Genomic DNA, 25,096 nt, shown 5'->3' with positions numbered 1-25,096 from the left:
AGGAGACGTTAGGATCACACAGAAGAACCGCTGTGACAATTTAGCTTTTTCCTTCCAAATGGTTAAAAGGTTAAAAATACACGTCAATTCCCTTAAAGACATATACTTATGCAGTATAGGCTTACTAAATACACCTATGGTGACACTAATGATTACCCCCTGATTACTACCCAATGACAGCGTTTTCTACTAATCTCACCACTTATCTTATTTGTCTCGATTTTAAAGTAGTTCTGACACAGGTCTTTAAATGGTAGCAATGAAACCAGCTGAAATTAAAGCTTACTCTAGTTCACACAAGTCCTTATCACCCTTGACTATACAGTATAGGCAGAACAATGGAGAGAGGGGGAATACAAACCCAGAGATGGATAACATGACCTCCCTGTTTCCCACGTCCTTCTCTCTCTCTCTGAGCTAAAGTAATGAGGGATGGACTTCCATGCCAAATCTCATAGGTGCCCCCCCCCCCCACTTTCACTCTTGGCTGTTTTCTCAATGTCAATGCTGGATTACTTTCTACAGAGGATATCAATTGGGGTATACTGTTTCTATAAGTATGTGTTCTTCACCACATATAAACATTATTCTAATATGTTTTAGCTGGATTGAGAGTTTTGATAGAGATTTAGAGAGACAAGCAGTACTCAACCCTCACTGCATGTATTATCAGGGCTTCCATGTTTGGATGTGGTTTGGAAAGCTTGGTGGTGACATCATAAGTCATTCTTTACCTGATTTCTTTTAAAGAAAATTACATTTTACATGCTCACAGACGCTGTGAGAATAGATACAAATTTGAACATTTTTTTTTTTTTTTTTTTGATTAGTCGAGTTCCAATTAACATCTGTCTTGTACTTACCCTAAATGCAATGATTGTTCAAAAGCATACAGTATAATGATTATAATACAGTTAGGCTCAACTATGGAGCCTTGCTAAGCTCTTTATACAAAGGAAAGAAAACAGGTTTTGTTCTACAGTGAAAAAAGCAGGTAAGCGCACATGCACCCAGCAGAGACCCAACAAAACCTTGTCAACATTGAGAACATGCACAGTAGCATGTTCCTAACCTCTGAGACTAGTCACAAGGTCCTTTTTCTTTTGCTCCCTTTTTTTAACACAATAACTGCTTGAATCATGGCATGGAGCCTCAACCCCATGAGGTTTAACTTAGTCATAACATGGAGTTCAAACCAAATGAGTACAACCTTGTTTACAGGATGGAGTTTAACTCAGCTTCGAATAACAAGATAGGGTTTAACAAAAGTGAAAACCGTCATTGATACCCACTGTGTTTTTGCACTGGGCTTTTTTTTTTTGTTCCTCTTAGAAGCAAATAAAATGTGTGTTCGGTCTGCATGCAGAGAGTGAGAGGAAATAAGGGTGAGAGCAGGAGGTCCAATAAATGAAATGCCATCGCATCCTATAGTAACAATGGAGTCACCATCGCCGGTTTGGCATAAAGTTCAGAGTGCACAGCTTCAACGTCTTAATTCACAACTAATGAAGAGTTAGAATAGTATCCTATGTTGTATGGATGAATACAGCAAAAAGTGAGAGAATTTATTAAATTATACTTCTCTTTTTATATATATATATCTATATATATCTATATATACACACATATATATATATACAGTATATATATATACATATATATATATAATATTATATTAAATTGTATTTACACTGGAAAGACATCTGCGTTGCCTCCCACGCCTCAACAGAAGTCATACAAACAGGGGCTGAGTGAACGCCCTGCCTCGCCCTCACTGTACAAGAACCTAGCTAGCTAGAGAAATAAAGTGCTAGCCAAAAAGTAGCAGCGCAAGGCTAGCTAGCCTAGCTGTCACTCTACTGGACGTAGTAGAGCCAGTAGACCAGGTTGAAGAAGGTGAAGGTGATGGGGAAGATGACGCGGGACCACTTGTCTATGGCGTTGACGTCCGTCAGGTCGGGGATCTTCACCTTCAGCTGCGACGCCCTCCTCCTCAAGCGACCCTTCTTGTGGCCGATGGGGCGGTCGATGGCCGGCCGGCCGTAGAGGTCTCGGCTGGTCATGGGCTTGCGGTACTGTATGCTAGCACTGTCGTAGGAGAACATGGTCGCCCGCGGGTCGTTCAGAACTCCCATTCCCATCATATCCGCCCCTCCCATCTCGTTGCGGATCTCCAGGTTGGTGAGAAGGATGTTGCCGTGGGCGTCCACCTGGAGGAGCGAGGGGGAAGTCATGTAAGAGGAACAGGAAGTCATGTAAGATTACGTTACCGAAAAAGCGACAGTATCTGGGCTTTAAATGTGGCCCAGACTGTCTGACACGTTTTAGTGTTCAGTGTATGAAATACATGCCGTAAGTTTCAACATGAAGAGGGGGTTTCAAAAGTCAAAAGACTAGTACTAGATACAGACTAGTCAGTAGATGAAAGGATCCATTCAGAAAATGGTGTAGTACTAGAAGATGGGAGTGGCTTGTGGAGCAGTCTGGTCAACTTTTTTCTATTTATGTTTTTCAATGCAAAATAAAACCCCTCACTGAAGTCATACTTGGTGTTGATTCCAAAATGGATCGTCACAGCACGACAACGTTGGACAAAATGTGCAACTCATAGAAGAAACATGCATATATTTATCATGCAAATTAGTTATTTAGCAATTGTATTGGGTGCACAAGGGCCTTGAAAGTACAGTCCACCTGAAGACACACTACAGAGGGAACGTCACTGTGTTCTGTGATTCAATTGAACCCGACCTCTGGAATATGAGGTGTGAGGGGTTGTCCAGGATGTTGATGTGACACAACTCACTCTAAATGAATATGATTGAGCTGGGGACATTCAGGTATTTCCCCACCTGTACTTTGTTGCTCTCCAATCTCTTGTTCTCATTGTTGGTCTTCGCCGCCTTCTCCGCCACCTTCTTCTGCAGGTGAGGGCCCCGGCCGAAGAAGATGTAGTTGACGAAGGCGTACTCCAGCAGGGCGAGGAAGACGAAGACGAAGCAGCCCATCAGGTAGATGTCTATGGCCTTGACGTACGGGATCTTGGGTAGCGTCTCCCTCAGATGGGTGTTGATGGTGGTCATCGTCAGGACAGTGGTAATGCCTGAGAGAAGGGGAGGGTAAAGGGTAAATGGTACTGCACTTATATGGACTGCACTTATATAGCGCCTTTATCCAAAGCGCTTTACAACGGCCTCTCATTCACCCATTCACACACACATTCACACACCAATGGCGGCAAGCTGCCATGCAAGGCGCCGGCTGGCCCGCTCACTGGGAGCAATTTGGGGTTCAGTGTCTTGCCCAAGGACACTTCGACATGTGGCCAGCCGGGGCTCGAACCACCGATTTCCCGACCTTGCGATCATTAGACGCCAGGTCTACCATCTGTGCCACAGCCGCCCCTTTACAACAGAGCTTTACAGTAGATCAAAGGTTGACTCAGAAATATGACCTCATCAACGCAATGGAGTTCCTGCTTAGACAACAGCATTGACATTGAGTTCAAATCTGCCACGGTTGACAACATCATTGGATTTTCGCGATACGCAACCTCCATTGACACATTGAATAGAGCCAATGATGGCCAAGCATTGGCCAATCTGGACTCTTGTCAAGTCTGGAAGCAGGAAGTCACCTGGGTGTATACTGCTGGGGCTATCGATAAGGTTCAACATGATGATTTGGTGGTCAGTGATGAGAATATGAGAACATCCGGTCCTCCTGAATCTTGGTCATACTCAGATGAGCTTAGGGCTGGGTATCGCCACTGATTTCCCAAAACGATTCGATTCCGATTCAGAGCTCCCGATTCGATTCGATTCACGATTCGATTCGATTCGATTCCGATTCGATTTAGTTACAATATCAATTTTCCTTGAATATGAAGAGATTCTCAGAACTAATGCTAATGGTTCAAGGAACCCTATAACATGTAGCATTGTTAAACATATCAATGTACAAAAAGTGCTTTTTAACGTGCTTTACTGCAGCCAGTGTAAATAAAGGGGCTACAAACATAGCCTATCGGTAAACAAGACATCACATCACTCAGGACCCTCCCTGACAGCCAAGAACCTTGGAGTGATCCTGGATAACCGACTATCCTGTGCGGAGAACATTGCAGCAACGGCTCGCTCCTGCAGATTCGTCCTCTACAACATCAGAAGGATACGACCATTCCTTACCAGAGAGGCAGCGCAACTCTTGATCCAGGCACTGGTCATCTCCCGCCTGGATTACTGCAATGTACTCCAGGCTGGGCTCCCCGCTTCAGCCATTAGACCTCTGCAGCTCATCCAGAATGCTGCTGCCCGGCTGGTATTCAACCTCCCCAAATACTCGCATGTCACCCCTCTCCTTCGCACCCTGCACTGGCTCCCGATAGCAGCTCGCATCAGATTCAAGACCCTGGTGCTTGCATACCAGGCAGCTAAAGGGACAGCCCCTGCCTACCTGAAGGAAATGGTAACCCCCCAAACCCCTGCCCGCTCACTCCGCTCCTCCACCTCGGCTGGCCGACTGGCCCCACCTCCTCTACACAGCAGTCGGGCTGCCCGATCACGTCTCTTCACAACACTGGCTCCCCGCTGGTGGAATGAGCTCCCCACGGCTGTCAGAACGGCAGAGTCACTACCCATCTTCCGTCGTAGACTGAAGACCCATCTCTTCAGGTTACATCTTAACTGCTCCTCCTGAGACATCTTCTGACCCTCACCACTACGTCTCCTAAAGACACCCGCTTTCCCCTCTACTGTGTCCCTAAGAACTTCTATTGCCCCCCTTTCTCAGTTTCTCCAGTAATATTAAAAAAAAAAAAGTTTTAGTAGAAGGCGATAATAGGGAGAAGGTTTTTCCTTCTATCAGTGGCCCCGGGCCCGAGCTAGAGTACTCTTCCTGCAACGAATGGTGGACTGCTGATTCACATGCTTAGTATTCAAATGTATTGATTGTAAGTCGCTTTGGAATAAGGCGTCTGCTAAATGCCAAAAATGTAAATGTAAATGTAAATGACTGTCTCAAATAGCTTATTTGCATAATATATATATATATATATATGTTATATACAAAATAAAAATGTGCAAAACTCAAACGAAAATAGTGCAATAGATGAGGGTATTTTGGGGAACAACATTTTTGCACTTTTGCGTGCTTGCGGCTCTGTCAGTATTGATTGATTGATTGATTGACTGAGAATGTTCATTATGTGAAGCACATTGAGTTGCATCTTGTAAGAAATGCGCTATACAAATAACATTTTATTTGATTTGATTTGATTGTAAACCATAATGTCCATGAAACTAAAGCCCTTCATTACTGCTTTCTCACTTTTTGGAGATTGGAAGATTTTATTCAGGAATAAACATAATTGGAAAATCAATGATTATTAAAATACTGTAGTATACAGTAACAATAAGTTCGTGGAAACATCACAAATCTACGGAACCACTTATTGAGGCATCACCCTGACGTGAAACATGGAAAAGCGGATCCGAAACAAGCCTCGCTGATAAAGTGGCAAGTGATTGTCAGGTACGAGTCCATTGCTCTGGATGTCCAGCTGTCACACGTTATGGCAACTCTCTCTGCTGGCTGGAGTGAAGTTGCGATGTCACGTTTCACCTGCGCGGACATGTCTGGGACTATCACTTCACTCAACTGTTTGCGTGTCGGTAACACGTAGCGTGGTTCTAGTACACTGACGAGGCTTCGAAAGCCAGCATTTTCGACAACGCTGTACGGGCGTATATCCTTGCAAATACAATTTGCTACAGCCTCGGTAATTTGTTGGGCACGCAGAGAATTTGATTGTAATTTGCAACCAAACGTCTTTATCAACGAGGCTTGTTTCGGATCGGCTTTTCCATGTTTCACGTCAGGGTGATGCGTCAATAAGTGGTTCTGTAGATTTGTGATGTTTCCACAAAATGTAACCTCCACTGCGCACAGCTTGCATATGGCTTTGTTTTTGTCCTGCTCATCTCTATCGTCATAATTTGTACATGCAAAATGCACCCAGACATCTGCCTTTAAGCCTGGTGGTGACTTGAGTGTCCCTGCCATCGCCATGTTTTTAGATTTTACAGTGTTGAGACCTCTCGTTGCGTGAGATATGATAAATTCTTGTAGCGTGAGATCTGGCCACGAGATCTTGTTGCGGGTTGAAGCTGCAAGCAGGAAAATGCATGAAAGATCGATCTCGGGATTTATGAATCGATAATCGCTCATTCAATGAAGATCGATTCAGAATCGGGAAATCGATTTTTTGAACCCAGCCCTAGATGAGCTTAGTCATGGAGCAAGTCACCTACGGCATCTCCAACTGGTTCCACAGCTGCACAACAGCGGAGAGAAACGCGCTACAGAGAGTCGTGAGAACAGCACAGAAGATCACCGGCGCCCCCCTCCCCTCTCTGGAGGAGCTGTACAACACACGCTGTCTCAGGAGGGCCTCCAAGATCTCCAGGGACCCGACCCACCCTGGGCACGTACACTTTGTCAAGCTGCCCTCGAACAGGAGGTACAGGACCCCGGCCGCTAAGACAAACAGACTGAAGGACTGCTTCTACCACAGGGCCGTCAAGGCCCTGAACACAGAAAAGGCCTAAGTTCTGGGCCCAGGACAGTCCGGACGGATTGTATGGCAGCTAGTGCTGAGGCACAAACATGTACATTTTCAAGCCTGCAAACTGTGACACTTTAAAATAATGTGAAAAAATACTTTTGTGTAATATGACAACCCTAGTTGACTATCTGTGCAGTATAGTACAGTGGATTGTGTACATAGCCTTTATTGATGTAAACCAGCTCCTTACCTTCTTGTGATTTTATGCTTTTATGCTTTTTCTAAAAATGTGTTTTTTTCCCCTTTTCTAACACCAGGGGAGCCACCCCTCCTAAATTTCGTTGTTTGGTACCTGTACTGTAGCAATGACAAATAAAGTCCATTCCATGGGAGGCTAATGTGAATGTACAGGATGTGGCTCCATTCTACTCTTCATGACGTTGTCTACCTCCCTCAACCCAGTCCAGGGGTAAACCACTACACTCCAATGCATTGCGTTTGGTCTGAATGAGGTGCATGGTTTTAGTATCGTCAGTTTAGGTGCACCTGGAAACCTGGTGGATCAAGACGGGACAATAAAGGTAAACATTCAAGTATATTTGTTTGCTGTGCGGAAAGAAATGACGCTTTAGCCCAGTCTGACTTTTGCCCTGACGACAAAACTCTAGTTTTGGTGTGAGCTCTCTGTCTTCTTCTATTATTTTGTATACTACTTTGCTACTTGTATTTTAGTTTAATTCGGCCAACGGTAGTAACCACGGGTGCTGACTGGACGTTTGCTGCACCATGAGACGTCAGGCCTGTCACACCCTTCCATAAGTATCCACTAAATCTGCTCCTCAGAGGAAGATTACCCATTATGAGGGTTGACCTTACACTGAAGCATGTTTACTCATCAAATAACAGGCAACATGTGGCTTCTAAGATCTATTCTCTAATTCTTTGATCTATTCTCTAATTGCTATTAAGCTGTATTGTCCGTGGGAAACATTGATATTGTTTTAGCAGAAATTCCAGGATATAAAGAACAGTTTTCTATAAAGCTACAGTAGTGCCTGCTTAGCATCTATTCTCAGCTTAGACTCGGAAATATTGGGAGCAATTAGCGATTTAACGCACGGATCTACTCTACCATTGGCACGCCTACATTGGTCCACCATTCACTGTCGGATTAGCATTCACATGCTAGCAGTCGGTCTACCACTGGCATGCCAAGGTCGGTCTGTCATGTGCATGCCAACTGTCGGCCCTCCATCAGCATGCCAACATAGGTCTACTAGTGGTATGGCGACTGTCATCATTAGTGGTACACTGTTGGGCTAATAGTGGCATAAGGCCATGGCGGATGGCATCATTTAGGGGTCTGATATTGGCTGATGAGCTGCTCTGTTGCCATCAGTGGCTCGATATGAGCTTGCTAGCTGGATTGTACAGAATCATAATAGTATTTGATTAAAATTGTGAATTGAGACTTTCACTAACCTAGAAGGTACGGTAATTGAGAGGATGTAGCGGGGGGGAACATAATTAATTGACTATTGCAGTAGTATCTGCTCAATGCAGTATTTGACAACTAATTAACGATTAGCAGTAAAAAAGGCAATTAGCAGTAAAAAATAAATACATAGGGCAAGAGTCTGATTGGATGATGTCTACTGGCAGTGTTTAGCGATGATGATGATGATGATGATGATGATGATGATGATGACGATGATGATGACGAAGGGGTCTGAAAGGTTCAGAGGTTTAAGAACTGTTATCTCCTCCGGATGGGTCATGATTAGGGGTGTAACGGGATCACGGATAATCACAGACAGCCTCCAAGGAACCTGAAGAATGTTGAAGAATGTTGAAGAATGTTGAAGAATGTTGAAGAACGTTGAAGAACGTTGAAGAATGTTGAAGAATGTTGCAGAATGTTGAAGAATGTTGCGCACCGCTGAGAGAGAGTCATTCAGTCATTTCTGTTCCAAAACATACTGTAGCACAACACTGAGCCAACACACATGCCCCACGGGGGGTATTTCAACAACGTGGAGGGGCAGCAGGGTGAGAGGGAAGGGGAGGGGCAACAGGGTGAGAGCTCTGTCAGCAAAACAACCTTCTTTGGCCAGAAGCTGAAAGATTCAGTGAGTGAAAGATTTCGATCTTGGAGATGAACTTAATGATTCAGTTCAGTCGAAATGCCCATCACGAGAGTGAGCCGCACCATGTAATAATAAACCCTGACTATTGCCGTACAATTATGTCCTTGTGTCTGCCACATTTGTGCTATCGTCGAGGCCACCGCCGACACAAATTGCCAAAAACACTTTGTTGTGTTCAGACTGGCGTCCGTTTGACACGGGCTGAAAATAGCGCCCTGACAGTGTTGAGTGAAGTCACGTTCAAAGTACCTTCATATAAACTACTTAGGTATGAAACAAGTTAGACATCTTGTATGTGCAGTAAAAGATATGCTAGTGTAACACACTCAATTGTGCATACACAGTTCCATAGGAGACACGTTGGAAGCGCCTCTCAGGCATGGTGCCATCATGAGGCCTTTAAGCCTGCTGGACTGTAAACACTTGGCAAATGCAACGCATCCATGTTTGAGGCAGTTTAGAGTTCATTTAGCTGTCTAGCCATGGACAGTATCTCAGAATCCTCGTATTTGAAATATGGCGCTTTGCTCCATAGAAAACGGTCTATGGACGGAGGTCTGTGAGGCCGTGGTGTTTCGTGCGTTTCAGCTCTCACCTCAGACTCAGCTGATATCACCTCAGACGTAGCTCATATCACCAATGACTCAGTGGCTCAGTCCTGGATTGGTCAGGGTACAGAGCCTCAGGGTCACGCACGCATGTAAGGACACAAGGACACACCCCGCTCAGGGGTGTGTGTGTGTGTGTGTGTGTCCATTTCAGGATTTATCTGTCCTTTGTGTGTGCAAGGCTACATACTTTCATGGTTAGTAGGTGGGGGGGGGGGGGGGAGGATGCAAACAAATAAAGCAACCCTGGGAGGCTGTGTTGGTGAGGACGCGCCGGCCTGAGAGACACAGAGAGACTCTGTCTGCCTCCGGGACCAGGGGACGGGTTCACTCTGGGGACGGGCATGGAACAGGCGGTAACTCCAACCTCAGCCAGAGAGAAGGCAACATGTTTAATACAGTCCATTCTAAACATGCTTGGTATTATTTTGGCAATGTACTGTAGTCAGGATCGGAGGCTCGGTTTATCGCTGAGACAAAGCTCAGTCAATGGTGACATTTTCGGGTTATTTACAGCAGAAATGTGTGTGTGTGTGTGTGTGTGTGTGTGTGTGTGTGTGTCGGCCTGCTCACACACAGATCACACACCTCCGCTGCTCTTGCCTGATGACAGAGTCGGCCGTAAAGTCGGTTGCGCTTCCGACTAGTTAGAGTCTAGTGATGAGCGTCTGTTTGGATTCAGGTTAGCAGCTTCGCTAGCTTCTGTTGGGCACTGCGGGCGTGTGACAGGGGATCAACGGTGTCAGGCGACACACTGCAAACACTGGTGGCCACTCAGGGGACGGTTGTAGTTCTCACGTGTAGTTCTGCCCAAAAAGACAATTCCCAATGTACAGTACCAGTCAATGTACAGTACCAGTCATTCGTTTGAATGGGGAAGAGTGTCCAAACTTTTGACTGGTACTGTAATTCCAATGGTGAGTATTGCCCTATCGCTAAGCCACGCCCCAAAATAGAAATTGTCCAATCATATCCAGTGATGTGAATAACGGCGTTAAAATAAACGGCGTTACTAACGGCGTTACTTTTTTCAGTAACGGGTAATCTAATTAATTACTATTTCCATCGTTATAACGCCGTTACCGTTACCGGTAATTCAATGCGGCGCGTTACTACTGAAGCTTCTCATTGTCATCCGACCTCAGTCACAGCTGCAAAGGTGTTTTTTGTTTGTTTGTTGGGGAGGGGAGGGGCGAGACAACCGCTTAAGTGATCATGATTGGCTATGGTAGAGAACATTTCATGGTAAGCCAACCATAAGCCAACCATAGTTCAGTGTCAACACTTCATATTGGCTAGGATGGTTAGATGACTGGGTTGGCTGGATGAATGAATGCATGCATGGATGGATGAGTGTTAGGAAGGAGTGTACGGATGGATAGAGTTAAAGTTGGATTTGTCCAAGAAATTCACGTCTTATTTTTTCAGTACTACTTTAAAAGCACTTCATATTGTTTAACTGTTTACTTTTGTTGTGTTGAAAATACTTGAAGTTACAGTCTGTCTACCAGTTGTCTGAAGTTGTGTGACAGTTTGATTTATTTAATTTACACTACAAAGATTTAAAAGCACTTCCTATTGTTAAAATGTTTACTTTAAAAAGTAACGCAATAGTTACTTTCCCTAGTAACTAGTTACTTTTATAATGAAGTAATTCAGTTACTAACTCAGTTACTTTTTGGGATAAGTAACTAGTAACTATAACTAATTACTTTTTTTTTAAAGTAACGTGCCCAACACTGATCATATCACAGCAAAAGTCACTACAGGCAGAAAAGCTTCTAGACAAAATATTCTTGTCATCTTTAAAAAACATGTCTATTACTTGCTGTGGTAAATCAGGAATCAGATATTTGCCAACTGCCGCCATTGTAAGTCATTGAATGTCATTCAGTCACGGTCGGTCAGTCAGTCACTGTCAGTGAAGCGTTGTTTGTTTGTCCGAGTTTTCAAAGGGGGCGTGGCTTAGCGATAGGTCCATTGTTCCTGGCCAAATCAGGTGGATTCCAGTGTGACTTTGATGTTCTGTAATTACTTGTATACAAAGTCATTGGCCGTCGGATACATTTTCAGACGATCATTAGTGAATGTCTTCAGGGCCGCAGCCTTTGATTCATTTCTCAAATCAGGATTATTTGAATGAATGCAGTACTCAAGTTAGTCACATGACCTAGCCCCTGACTGGTTAGTCACATGACCTAGCTCCTGACTGGTTAGTCACATGACCTAACTCCTCACTGGTTAGTCACATGACCTAACTCCTCACTGGTTAGGCTCCATCTAGGGTAGAAGAGATTTAGTGGGCTAGACGGGATTGACAATAAATTAGTTGAGGATGAAATAACATGAAACATCGTGGCCATATTGAAACTAATAGCTTGCTCTGTTTTGAACACCTCGGCAGATTAGGAGCTTCTCCTAATGAATAAACGACACTATGAATATCCTTATTCTAGTCGTTGATCCTAATCACCGATAATCAAGATGTGGGCTACACCATGAAGGTTCCTGCAGCTGGTCTACTACAGTATATGTGATTTAGTCTGGTCTACTACAGTATATATGATTTAGCCTGGTGAAAGAACTGCGTCTGTGTTGGCCTCTTGTCAGCCTCGCGGCTGAGGCCCGCCCCCCCTGTGCTTCTGGTCTTGGTAGCTGTGGTATATTTTCAATATAACTATCCTATAGATGTTCCATTCTAGGCCTAGAGAGCCTGCAGGACCATAGACATAGGGAAGAGGGATTCAGAGGGATTCAGGACCTATGATGTCATCTTATTGTGAAACCACTATGACATGAACAAGTCCATCTAGTTCATTGAGTTTCTCAACCATGTAGAAAACAACAGGATGTTTAGATTAAGGAACTATGAAATGGCCCCCAGTGAATTACACAAGACCTGAACATGAACATCATTCTAAACTAACAGCAAAGTCAGACTAGACCAATCAGATTAGAGGGATGTACAGCATCACTGGAGGTAGATAAAACTGATGTAAATGTGAGAGAAACTCAGATTAGAAATAAGAATGGGAAACTGTCAACTGGAGATATGTTACCTGATGACAATAAAGAGAATTGTTCATTTAACATCGGACCTGGATCAAGTATTTCTCCACCATTCATAACCAAGAACATTTAAGAAACAACATAACCCAGGGTGCAGCCAGGCCCGCCTTCGGCTTGTGCGTTCTTCTCCAGTCGTACATTTTACATTTACATTTTTGGCATTTAGCAGACGCCTTATTCCAAAGCGACTTACAATCAATACATTTGACTAAGCAAGTGAATCATCAATCCACCAGTCCTAGCAGGAAGAGTAATCCAGCTCAGGCCCGGGGCCATTGGCAGTCTCTGTGCTAGAAGGAAAAATCTACTTCTATTACCATCTTCTAAACCTTGGTTTCTGCTCATCAGCGGGTGTGTGTTTAGAACTGTAGACTGTAATTATGCTAATGATCCCAGCTGCAATCACGTCTTATTTTTATTTTGATGTTTATACAAGTACAACATAAAATCAGGAGGGGACTTGAACTGTCAAAATATTTCAAATGCTCATCTAGTAAGTATATATACACTCTGCTCAGGGGGCTGTGTGTGGATACACTGCCATTAGGGCTGTGAGTGCAAGTACACTCTGTGTGTGTGTGTGTGTGTGTGTGTGTGTGTGTGTGTGTGTGTGTGTGTGTGTGTGTGTGTGTGTGTGTGTAAGTATACACTCTGTGTAGGGGTGTGTGTGTGTGTGTGTGTGTGTGTGTGTAAGTATACACTCTGTGTAGGGGTGTGTGTGTGTGTGTGTGTGTGTGTGTGTGTGTGTGTGTGTGTAAGTATACACTCTGTGTAGGGGTGTGTGTGTGTGTGTGTGTGTGTGTGTGTGTGTGTGTGTGTGTGTGTGTGTGTGTGTAAGTATACACTCTGTGTAGGGGTGTGTGTGTGTGTGTGTGTGTGTGTGTGTGTGTGTGTAAGTATACACTCTGTGTAGGGGTGTGTGTGTACGTATACACTCAGTGAAATAGTATTGTATTTGACTATTTGTACTGCTAATTGTATCCTGTCTTATTTGTCTATTTGTCTCCCACAACGTGTCACTTGTCCAGTTGTCTCCCTCGTGTCTCTGTGTACTATTGTCACTTCACTTTATCTGGACTCGTCTTGCCTGTTGGCTTGTTGTCTTGTGCTGCCATGTCAGGAACCCAAGCCTCAGCAGAGGGGATGCGGCGATCATCCCAACAGAGTTTGAAATCCTCCAGGTTGCAAAGAATCAATTGAATTGTCCCGTGTGTTTGGCATGTTACCCTTTTTATTACATTTTTAAATGTGATTTTGTCCCTGGGGGCTGCTGGCGGAGTGGGAAGAAAGAGAAGAAAAATGGAGCCAAAACGGCGGCTGTGTCTCAGGAGGTAGAGGCTGTGTCTCAGGAGGTAGAGGCTGTGTCTCAGGAGGTAGAGTCGCTGTGTCTCAGGGGGTAGAGGCTGTGTCTCAGGAGGTAGAGGCTGTGTCTCAGGAGGTAGAGGCTGTGTCTCAGGAGGTAGAGGCTGTGTCTCAGGAGGTAGAGGCTGTGTCTCAGGAGGTGGAGGTAGAGGCTGTGTCTCAGGAGGTAGAGGCTGTGCCTCAGGAGGTAGAGGTTGTGTCTCAGGAGGTAGAGGCTGTGTCTCAGGAGGTAGAGGCTATGTCTCAGGAGGTAGAGGCTGTGTCTCAGGAGGTAGAGGCTGTGTCTCAGGAGGTAGAGGCTGTGTCTCAGGAGGTAGAGGCTGTGTCTCAGGAGGTAGAGGCTGTGTCTCAGGAGGTAGAGCTGCCGTCTAATGATCGCAAGGTCAGCAGATCGGCAGTTCAAGCACCGGCTGGCCACATGTCGAAGTGTCCTTGGGCAAGACACTGAACCCCAAATTGCTCCCAGTGAGCGGGCCGGCGCCTTGCATGTTAGCTTGCTGCCACTGGTGTGTGAATGTGTGTGTGAATGGGTGAATGAGAGGCCGTTGTAAAGCGCTTTGGATAAAGGCGCTGTATAAGTGCAGTCCATTTACCATTTACCAAATGGTAAATGGAAACCATAACCCCCCCCATAACAAGCCCCCGAAACCATAACCCCCCCCCCCCACCTCCACCCCACCCCAAAACATATAACTGACCCCCCTGTATTCTGACCTAGGGCCACTCTGACCCCCCTGTATACTGACCTAGGGTCACTCTGACCCCCCTGTATACTGACCTAGGGCCACTCTGACCCCCCTGTATACTGACCTAGGGTCACTCTGACCCCCCTGTATACTGACCTAGGGCCACTCTGACCCCCCTGTATACTGACCTAGGGTCACTCTGACCCCCCTGTATACTGACCTAGGGCCACTCTGACCCCCCTGTATACTGACCTAGGGTCACTCTGACCCCCCTGTATACTGACCTAGGGCCACCCTGGCTGCGGAGGCGTCGTAGTTGATCCAGAAGGAGACCCAGGACAGGATGGTGATCAGGGTGGAGGGCATGTAGGTCTGCAGGATGAAGTAGCCGATGTTCCTCTTCAGCTTGAAGCTCAGCGACAGCCTGGGGTAGGAGCCTGGACACACACGCTGCCGTCAGGACCCGCTCCACTTCATCTACTGTCATTTATACTATCACTATCATTTATACTATCACTATCATTTATATTATCACTATCATTTATACTGGACATTCAGTTTTATTCAACGTATTTCCATATATTAATATATTCATGTTTTATTAATATATAATGTTGTACCTTATCTCAGATGATGCTACCCCCTCCCCCCCACCCCCACACACTCTACCTCTCCTCAGATAAAGGTGGGTAGTACTACCTGTCTGAGTTTTAGGGCGGATTCACACCTGTCATTTGGTCCGATTCATAATATGTTACAGTGCTGCTCTTGGACCTGGTTGGGTTCGTGTTCACACTGCAGTCTGGACAGAGCTGCTGATCTTCTGGTCTGCTGCGGTGCTGAACACGCGTGAACACACCACGCGCTTGCTGACCGTTTTGTGATTGGTCAGAATGTTTTGTCAATCAACGTTTGAGAACTCTTCAACTTTTGTTCTGGTTTTCTGACAAAACGACATAATCGCGACCATGTTCTCACAGAGTTCACCATCTATGTCTAATGTTCACATGCATCGTTAATGAGACGGATTATACAGCTGTTGGCATGAGCATTAACTCCTCGCAAGCTGATTTATATTAACGTGAGGGCATGGTGAAATGAAATCTAGGATCCGATACGATCGATTGTCACACAGGGATGAGCAAAGCGTTGTCAATCATTATTAATCATGAAACGTCTTCTGGAGTCAGATAGAACGTCATGTTAAGTTGTTAAATTGGTCGTGTGACCACTTGTATGAGTTTGTTCGATCATGACCATGACTGTTAGAAATAATCACTGGGAATAAATCTGTCTTGTGCTGGACCCGTCATCTATTTTCAGTGTTTTACTTTCATATTATATAGTGTGTTTGACAATCAAATGTTGATTGTGTGTTGATGTTTTGACAGCGCAGGGTACAGCGAATGAGTTGTATTGGGTTTGTGGGTATACGTGCGTTCTCACTGCAAACAAACTGCTCTGTGGAGCGACTGCAATCGGACCGAGATCACCTTGTCTAGGCAGACTGGGTCTGGTTGATTTGCTGCGGATCAGATTGCTGTGTGTACACACATACACCCAAACTAACCAAACTAGGGGGGAAACGCTCCCTGATTCGGACCAACTAGCTAGGTGTGAATCCACCCTGAGATTACCTGTGGCGAACACTGCTTTTTTAGACAGCGTCTGGTAGTCTATGATGGAGAACTGGGGAAGTTCAATGTTCTCCACGCCGGTAACGGAACTCCCGCCTTGCCAGTAGAACTCGATGTCGTCTGTGGTGTAGCCGTCTGAGGGAGAGGAAGAACGTTATGTCAGCTGATGTGGACCTAAAAAAAATAAATGCTGTAAATGGAATGCTGTAGAAGGGTATAGATGATTACGTTTCTTTCGTACTTTGTGAAGTACGGCTCGAGTCGACAACATGGAATATGGTGGCGTAAGTTCACAGAAAAGCCATGTTATTTGTGACGCATCCCCCCTCCCCCAAAAAAGAAAAAGAAACTATGCTACGTCATCTAAGATCAACAGTCAGCTAAACTTTCACTGTCATTGAAAGTGTACTTTCAACTGGGTCAACTCGTCATGTCAGTCATGTTCTAAGACTTCTTCTCTTTGACCGCTCTTAGATTGAACAGAACTGAATGAAACAGTCAGTTATTATGACACAGTCAGTTATTGGCCTTTCAGTAATTAGACAAACTTAATTGCACTGGGTCGGCTTTGCCTCCCCTTAGACCCCTGCGTTTATCTAAAGGGAACCGCAGGATTTCACGGAATTAGCCGCTTCTCATAACTGGATGCAGTCCATCAGCCTCTCTTTGTCTTTGTTATGTTCCTTTCATTCCAGTAATATGCGAGAGGGTCTTGGGTTATCAAATCACCAAAAAGACTATGAGAAAACCAATGCGTGACGGAACGGGTGCACCAATAGAGACATTATGTTCAGAGCATAATACAGGAAAAATTGCTCCGTGAAAAGAAGGTTTTACAATCGACTTTACTTGACGATTTCAAGGGGAAATCATTGAATACTGCATGGCTTGATGTGTTAAATCAACGAGCTTAAAGCTAAAGTGATATAGATAATATATATAGATAAGTAAGTAAGTCAGTAAGATTATGAACAGTCGTCACTCCGCAAGAACAGTCCTGCCACCACTATAGGCGGTGCTGCTGTCCACTGTTACATAAAGGGACCCTAACCCTAACCCCACAAAGGCAGCACTTTTGACAGGAAATACAAGATGACATTGTTACACAATGTGCCATTACACTGTTGAAGGAAAGTGTTTTGAAGCACCAAACTATTTGGAGGAATGTTTTGTTTTTTACAAGCTGCCACCATTTTGGGGGGTGTTTGGGGGGTGTTTGGGGGGTGGGGGGTAATTCAGCTGGTTCCACTGTGTCCTGACCCACCCAGGAGGGTGCTGGGTACTGGGTACTGGCAGTGGATGAGGTCCCTCCATACAGTGGATGAGGTCCCTCCATACAGCGTGATGTGCTTTGACCACCGGAAAAGTGCTCTGTCGCAATCCGTTCTTCACTTGTCGTAACTCAGTAAGGTCGGTTGTTGAAAGCTGACACCAGCTTTACGCCACGTCATTCTCATGACAGCTGATAACGTCATAAGGCTCTTAGAAAAATAAAAAATAAAGGGTTGAGGAAAAAATCTGGCTCCGTTTGTTTTAATAAATCAACAACTGGCTTATAGTGACATAGCTCTACACTTGTCGTATCCCAAACCCAGAAGCACACGGCCTGTGTCCGTGTCGGCACATGCCATCTATCATTCAACTGAAGCACTACAGCAACGTCTGAATGAACAAGAAATGCCCGTTTGCATTAGTTGGTGTGAAGTGCTGACGTTTCTTGTTGGTAATTTACAGTGTGTCCATAATGCGGGAGACCTTTTTGCAATAACCTTTAGGAAAGTAGGCAGACAACTGATTTGTACACCTGTGTAATTGAATAACGTGTGGCCCTATCTTAGATCCTTGTTTTGACCTCGTTAATTATGGTTCTGTGCATCATCTCACCCTTATTCAGAAGAGGCGGTTATGGGCTGGTGTCAAAGCTGTTCTACAGAGACAGACATGGTATCCCCAGAATGGACTACAGCTCAGATTAATAAGGCTTTGTTTATTTTGTTTTATTTCTTTTTTCCTTCATCCCTACCCTTTTAGTTTTGTATTGTTTCATTGTATTATTGCATTCATGTACACTCAGTGAACACTTTATTAGGAACACCTGTGGAAGTCCATGGACCTGCCTTGTGTCATCAGTCCAGGCTGGTAGAGGGTGGGATGGTGTGGGGAATGTTGTCTCAGCACAGGTTGGGCCAATCAGTCAATACCAATCAACCCTCAGTTGAATGTCGCTCACACACATGCACACATGCAACGCACGCTGTCTCACATCTCTCACATGCAACGCACGCTGTCTCACATCTCTCACATGCAACACACGCTGTCTCACATCTCTCACACACTGTCTCACATCTCTCACATGCACCACACGCTGTCTCACATCTCTCACATGCAACACACGCTGTCTCACAGCTCTCACATGCAGCACACGCTGTCTCACAGCTCTCACACGCAACACACGCTGTCTCACATCTCTCACATGCAGCACACGCTGTCTCACTCACAGCTCTCACATGCAGCACACGCTGTCTCACTCACAGCTCTCACATGCAACACACGCTGTCTCACTCACAGCTCTCACATGCAACACGCGCTGTCTCACACCTCTCACATGCAGCACACGCTGTCTCACTCACAGCTGTCACATGCAGCACACGCTGTCTCACTCACAGCTCTCACACGCAACACACGCTGTCTCACATCTCTCACATGCAGCACACGCTGTCTCACTCACAGCTCTCACATGCAGCACACGCTGTCTCACTCACAGCTCTCACATGCAGCACACGCTGTCTCACTCACAGCTCTCACATGCAACACACGCTGTCTCACTCACAGCTCTCACATGCAACACACGCTGTCTCACACCTCTCACATGCAGCACACGCTGTCTCACTCACAGCTGTCACATGCAGCACACGCTGTCTCACTCACAGCTCTCACATGCAGCACACGCTGTCTCACTCACAGCTCTCACATGCAGCACACGCTGTCTCACACCTCTCACATGCAGCACACGCTGTCTCACTCACAGCTCTCTATCTCCAGGGTGCAGTTCTGCTCGTCCAGCGGATATCTGCGAAGATCCATCATACAGGCTGCTGTGGTGGTGATCCTGAGAGAGAGAGAGGGAGAGAGAGAGAGAGAGAGGGAGAGAGAGAGAGAGAGGGAGAGACATCAAAGGGCTGCTGATCTTGAGAGAGAGAGAGAGAGACAGAGAGAGAGAGAGAGACAGAGAGAAAGAGAGAGAGAGAAAGAGAGAGAGAGAGAGAGAGAGAGAGAGAGAGAAAGAGAGAGAGAGAGAAAGAGAGAGAGAGAGAGAAAGAGAGAGAGAGAGAGATCCATCATAGAGGCTGCCGTAGTGGTGATCTTGGGGGTGTGTGGAGGGGGTGAGGGGATGGAGGTAGAGAAAGAAAGCGAGAGAGGGAGAGAAAGAGAGAAGACATGTGTATCATTCCCTGGGACGTAGTGCAGAACTCTATGTGAAACATCACACAAACCCCTCCCCGCGGTTTACTCACTGGAACTGAACTCTCATCATTTTTCTCTCATAATTGCCTTCATAACGCTTAAGACATGGCTGTGCCCCCCCCCCCACACACACACACACACACACACACACACACACACACACACACACCCCACCAACCCCCTCTTTGAAATGCTTAATTACCACTACGATTAATTAAGAATTAACCCCAAAAAAAGAAATCCAAAGCGATCGGGTGGGGGGACGACTCTTCAAATCCGTGACTCCTCCGCCTCCAGGTCTCATTTGAAGGAGCCCCCCCGCTTCAATCCCACGACTTCAGATTGAATTTAGCACTGGGAGTGCTTTCATTCTTTTAGTATTGATTAAGCCCCCCCCCCCAAACCAAAAATTTTCCCAAAACAGACGCCGTGCTTATGTATTCACAACACCCGTTTGGTCCCCTGGCAGATAAGGGTCAAGGTTATGGGTGCATGCAGGCGTGTGCTACAGGAGGGGGAGGAGGATACAAATACAAAAATATCCGATTGAGTGCATCAGTGTGGTTATGTTAAACAGAGCTGGTGTTGATGCAATGACGTCAAGCGTCAAGCGTCAAGCGTCAAGCCATTCACACATGCGCATTGAAGCAAAGCGGTTGTCAACAGCAACAATGGCGGACATGTACCGGGTTATGTATGTGTGCTTTGCACTTTTAGGTCTCATTTCAGCTTTACATGTCAACTTAATATTGTTGCATCAACTGCACGTCACCGCCACGCAAAGGCGTCTGCTGCGCCCAACATTACTAACGTTAGACTAACGTTAGATCTCAAGCGTCCGCGGTTTAAAGTCCACCAGAAACGCCGGTTTTGGGTCAGACCGAGTCGGACCAGCAAATGGTGGGACAAATACTTTTTTTTCTGTCTGTTTCAAAGAGTTTGGTCTGTTTACGTTTTGAGTCACTGCCGCCGTTTTATTACAACTGACTGCGCATGCCCATAACGTTCTTCTACGCTTTAGGGGCGATGGTGTTCAGTTTGGGCTCTTCGTATGGACAGAGTGGTGTGGACAAAGTTTTTTATTTAAATGAGGACGAAAATATCTGCTTAAAAAAATATCCATATACGTGTAGTCCAGGCCTAAGACTCTTCTAGGGGGGGCTAGGACTCTTCTAGGGGGGGCTAGGGGATTTGGAATTCAGCATGAGAACAACATGGAGTCCTATGGTGACCTCCATTATTCCAAGTCTCCATCCAGCCCAGGGGTCACCCAGCCCAGGGGTCTGGTCTTGTTAGAGGCCTTTCACCCTCTCTCTTACCCAGTGATGGTGAGTGTCCGCTGAGACCAATATCTGTCCATTTTAGTGGAAACGATGTAGACAGATCATTATGTTGTGAGTGATTGATGTTACAGGGGTGAATAGGGCAATGCTCTCAGGATTTGGCTCAAGCAGAGTGAGCAATGATATGTGAGTGAGATTCTACTGGAATAACTGATTTGAGAGTTTTTAAGAGAAATGTGGGAATATCGGTAGGTGAACACGGAATGGGATATCCTGTTGGACACTACAGTATAGGGTCTGTCTGATGAAGATATACTGTATGTGACACGTTCTAGTCTTTTGGGCCGCATGTCGGCAACCAATCAAAATGTTCAGACTTTTCTTTTGAAACACGGAAATACATTTCGACGTTGTTGAGAATCACAACACAAACTCGCTAGTCGAGCCAAAATACTGCAACAACGCAATGGATTGGGTGAGTAATCCCCACTGCTACCTAGTTAACTACAACACTACTTTAGATTGTTAGCAAGTTCACAAAACAAGCTGTGTTAGTTGACTAGCGACGTGTCGTTGATTTTCAACCACGCGGAAATGTATTCACATTTTTCTAAAGGAAAGTCAGATCATTACATCGGATCCTGATATGAAGACCAAAGCATTAGAACGTGTCACATATGTACTTGGGAGCTTGTTACCGTGTGCAGGTGCACTTCAATCCAGAACCTGGTTTCTCAGTGTTTGCATGGCCTTCAGAACAATGAAGACCATTATACCAGTCATTGTCACTCTAACTTTGCCAAATGTAGACTTAGGGTGTGTTCTCACTAGAACATTTGCTTCACTTGAATCAGAGTTGAGGATAAAATTCGCTTTGCTCTGCGTCGCTTGGAGCGGTGAGAACGCGCATTCTAAGTCGCTCCCGGAGCAAACAACCAACGCATGCTCCGCTTGAAAAGGGTGGTTTCGTTCCGGTTAGAAACGACGCATCGAGGCTGTCCATAGGAAAACAACAGCGCATGCGTGTTGATCTGGATAAGAGCGGGACGAACGGGCAATTTTCTATTTTTCTGACCAATCAACTACCACGTCTGTTGCCTCGATTGCGTATGTTACTTTGTTTACATAAAGGGCTGTGAGAACGCAAATCAGAGAAATCATTTATGCAACAATGTTGCAAACTCATCCACTTGCTCTGGGTCATGATTCAGACTTTCATGTGAGAACATGACCGTAGACATTCATTGCCATAGTTAAAAGGGTCAAACGTGAATACTTGTAAAACAATAATAATAATGATGAGAGCAGTGATCCATGTCATTAACATGTGTCTGATTGTCTGTTTGTCATGAATGTTCAGGTGTCTGATTGTCTGTTTGTCATGTATGTTTGTTTGGCTAATCCATGGGAGGGTTCATTTGGGGGTTATTTTATTTGTTGATTGTGATTGGTTAAAAGTATGCATGAGTGGAGTGATTGGTTAGATAGAAATGGGGGCGGGCTTAATGAGTGTGTTCTGAGAGACAGGGGAGACGGGAGATCAGTTGTAAAGAGAGATGGGAGTTGGTAAGTTGAGTTCTGTATGATTGTGTAGCTTGTTAAATCTTTTCTGTTAGTTTGTTCACTGTTAATTATTTACATGTACTGATATCAATGTGTTGTGTTCAGTTTTACAATCTGTTTAATAGAGGAAGAAGGAAATCAAACCGAATTGTGTCAGATCTCATCATTTCACCCGTACTGCCGGAGCAAGCAGAAGATTCACATTCAGCTAACTAGAGGGAGAGCTGAACAATTGTAAAACACCCGCTGACGACCGCAGGAGGACGGACCGTCAGTTAGCTAAGGAATACAAGCACGGTTGGACGCAACAGAAGCTCCGGGAGGACAAGGATCCATTCACCGGAGATAGGAGCAAGCTAAAGCCTGGTCAGGTTAGTGATGCAGCCGCCAGCCGGCAACGGAGCCGCGGCGCCCGAAACTGTAGCTAACTAGCCACTTGCTAGCCAGCGTAGCATTAGCAAACTAAGCTAGCGTTAGCCCTGTTGTCGCAATAGCGCAGCAGGCACGCGGTAGAGCTTATAGCACTCAAAGCTACAGCTAACTAGGGCGGCAACGGAGCCGTGGCGCCCGCGACCGTAGCTAACTAGCCACTTGCTAGCTAGCGGAGCATTAGCCAACTAAGCTAGCGTTAGCCCTGCTGTCGAAATAGCGCAGCAGGCACGCGGTAGAGCTTATAGCACTCAAAGCTACAGCTAGCTAGGCAGGCAAGGAGTGAAACAATCCACGGCTAGCTTCAACTGGATAACCCAACTGCAAGAATCCACAGCCAGCTAGGCTAACCTACAAGACCCACCAAGAAAGGAATTGCGAGCTAATAGCAGCTACCCAGAGAGCTACCCACACCCAGCACTCTTCTCTGTGACTCTATTGACTGTTTGCATTAAAATAGGTTTGTGTGTACCTGGGTATTAAGTCGTCGGGGGGAGGAAAATCCTCTCCCACTTTATTATTTTATTTTTAGCAGTATCCCTGGGATGACCCCACGGTGAACCTGGTTCCGCTGCCGAAGACTAGTTAAGGAAGTGCAGGGACCAGCGCAAATCAGCTCAGGGAGTCAGAGAGGGCTGAAGATATAAGATAGAAAGACGAAACAGGTACACACAAGTTATTTCTGAGTCACAGGCAGAATGGAGGCACTAAGGACCGAAAGGGAAAAGTTGGCAGTCACTTTTGAGAGAGGATACCGCCACATCATCAGGTCAGTGGCATTGATGGGCGAAGATGACATGAAACGCGAGTGGATAGCGCTCCTGTCAAACGCGAAAGACCTAAACTCTGCAGACGACAATTATGAGGAAGGTTTGCAGGCCAAAGCAAGTCAGGAACCTGAGACAGGTAACAGTCAGCTTCTTCAAGACATCACCAATGCCGCTGAGGAGAGAGCTCGGAAGGTTGAACAGGTCGGTCACGTCTTAAAGGCCAACATGTGGACAAGGTTCGCGGGGGTCGAACTTTCATCCACAATTAGACGAGCAGAAAGGAGTCACGAAGGCGCGAAGAGGATCAGTCTAGAAGAGGCAACCCACGACGTTTGTAAAGAACGAAGCACACTCACAGAGAACCTCATCATCAAAGCGCGAAGTCTGCTATCAAGCTGGGGGGAGTGGATCCCTGTAGTTGAGGCGTGCAACACGAGAAAGTCACTAGAGGAGCTGGAGGACAAAAGGGATGAACTTTGGGAAACGTTTGTGACTGAATTTGGAAGAGTTGAGAAGGAGAATACTGACAAAATGGCAGACAAGGCCGCCGCAGCAAAGCAAATGGCCACCGACGCTCTCGCCGAAGATGAGAGGAAAAGGGCCGACGTTCTCGCCGAAGAAGAGGCCAAAGATCGAGCGACGAATAGAGAAAGGGCCGACGCTCTCGCCGAAGATGAGAGGAAAAGGGCCGACGCTCTCGCCGAAGATGAGAAGAAAAGGGCCGACGCTCTCGCCGAAGATGAGAGGAAAAGGGCCGACGTTCTTGCCGAAGATGAGAGGAAAAGGGCCGACGCTCTCGCCGAAGATGAGAGGAAAAGGGCCGACGCTCTCGCCGAAGATGAGAGGAAAAGAGCCGACGCTCTCGCCGAAGAAGAGGCCAAAGATCGAGCAACAAATAGAGAAAATAAAGAAGCTATTGCCAAGCTGGAAAGGAAAGCCGCTGAGGCAAGACTGAGGTCAGCTGATAGCGTGGCCGAGTTTGAGAAGAAGACAGCGAAAGTGAAATTGGAGGCCGAAGAAGAGATCGCTGAGGCAAGACAGAAGGCGGCCGTGATTGAGTTGAAGGCAGCAGAAATAGCCGCTCAAGAGCGCGCCAAGCTACTGGAGGCTCAGCGGGAAGCATGGGAACAAGCCCGGGAGGCAGGGCTGGAGAGCGCCACATATGGAGGCAACCGCACTGGAGCCATCTCCAAGATCAAACTCCCTCCAACAAGGCTGCCCGTGTTCAGCGGGTGTATGAGAGATTTTCATCGCTGGCGGAAAGATTGGGAAAGCCTGCAGCAGCAGGGAGACCCATCGGGGTCGCCAGAGGTGAAGAAACTCCACCTCCTCGAGAGCATAGACCGAAGGGTTTTCGAGGAGCTCAAACTCTCGAGCTACCGCTCAGCGGAAGACGTATTCAAAGCCTTGGAGAATCGGTTTGGAGACAAGGCAACCATCGCGCTGCAAATTATTGAGGAATTGGAAAGAATGCCAGCGGTAAAAGGAAACCAGCCGAGGAAAGCAATCGAC

At 46.0% G+C, this 25,096-nt stretch overlaps 1 protein-coding gene across 1 annotated transcript in view; it reads right to left on the bottom strand.

The window, feature by feature from the left end:
* Positions 1-1,856: 1,856 nt before the first annotated feature.
* gabrb1 (gamma-aminobutyric acid type A receptor subunit beta1) overlaps positions 1,857-25,096 on the bottom strand; it is a gene marked incomplete at both ends in the record, with an annotated part of 80,928 nt that continues 57,688 nt past the window's right edge. The window contains 5 exons of the mRNA XM_080537881.1: positions 1,857-2,210; positions 2,853-3,103; positions 14,722-14,874; positions 16,075-16,209; positions 19,101-19,183. Coding sequence (XP_080394007.1) covers positions 1,857-2,210; positions 2,853-3,103; positions 14,722-14,874; positions 16,075-16,209; positions 19,101-19,183 — 976 coding nt within the window. The remainder of the gene's footprint in view (positions 2,211-2,852; positions 3,104-14,721; positions 14,875-16,074; positions 16,210-19,100; positions 19,184-25,096) is intronic.

Source organism: Nansenia antarctica (assembly GCF_963989245.1).
Source record: "Nansenia antarctica genome assembly, chromosome: 8".
NCBI classification, from domain to species: Eukaryota; Metazoa; Chordata; class Actinopteri; order Argentiniformes; family Microstomatidae; genus Nansenia; species Nansenia antarctica.
This window is presented reverse-complemented; position numbering and strand designations above follow the sequence as displayed.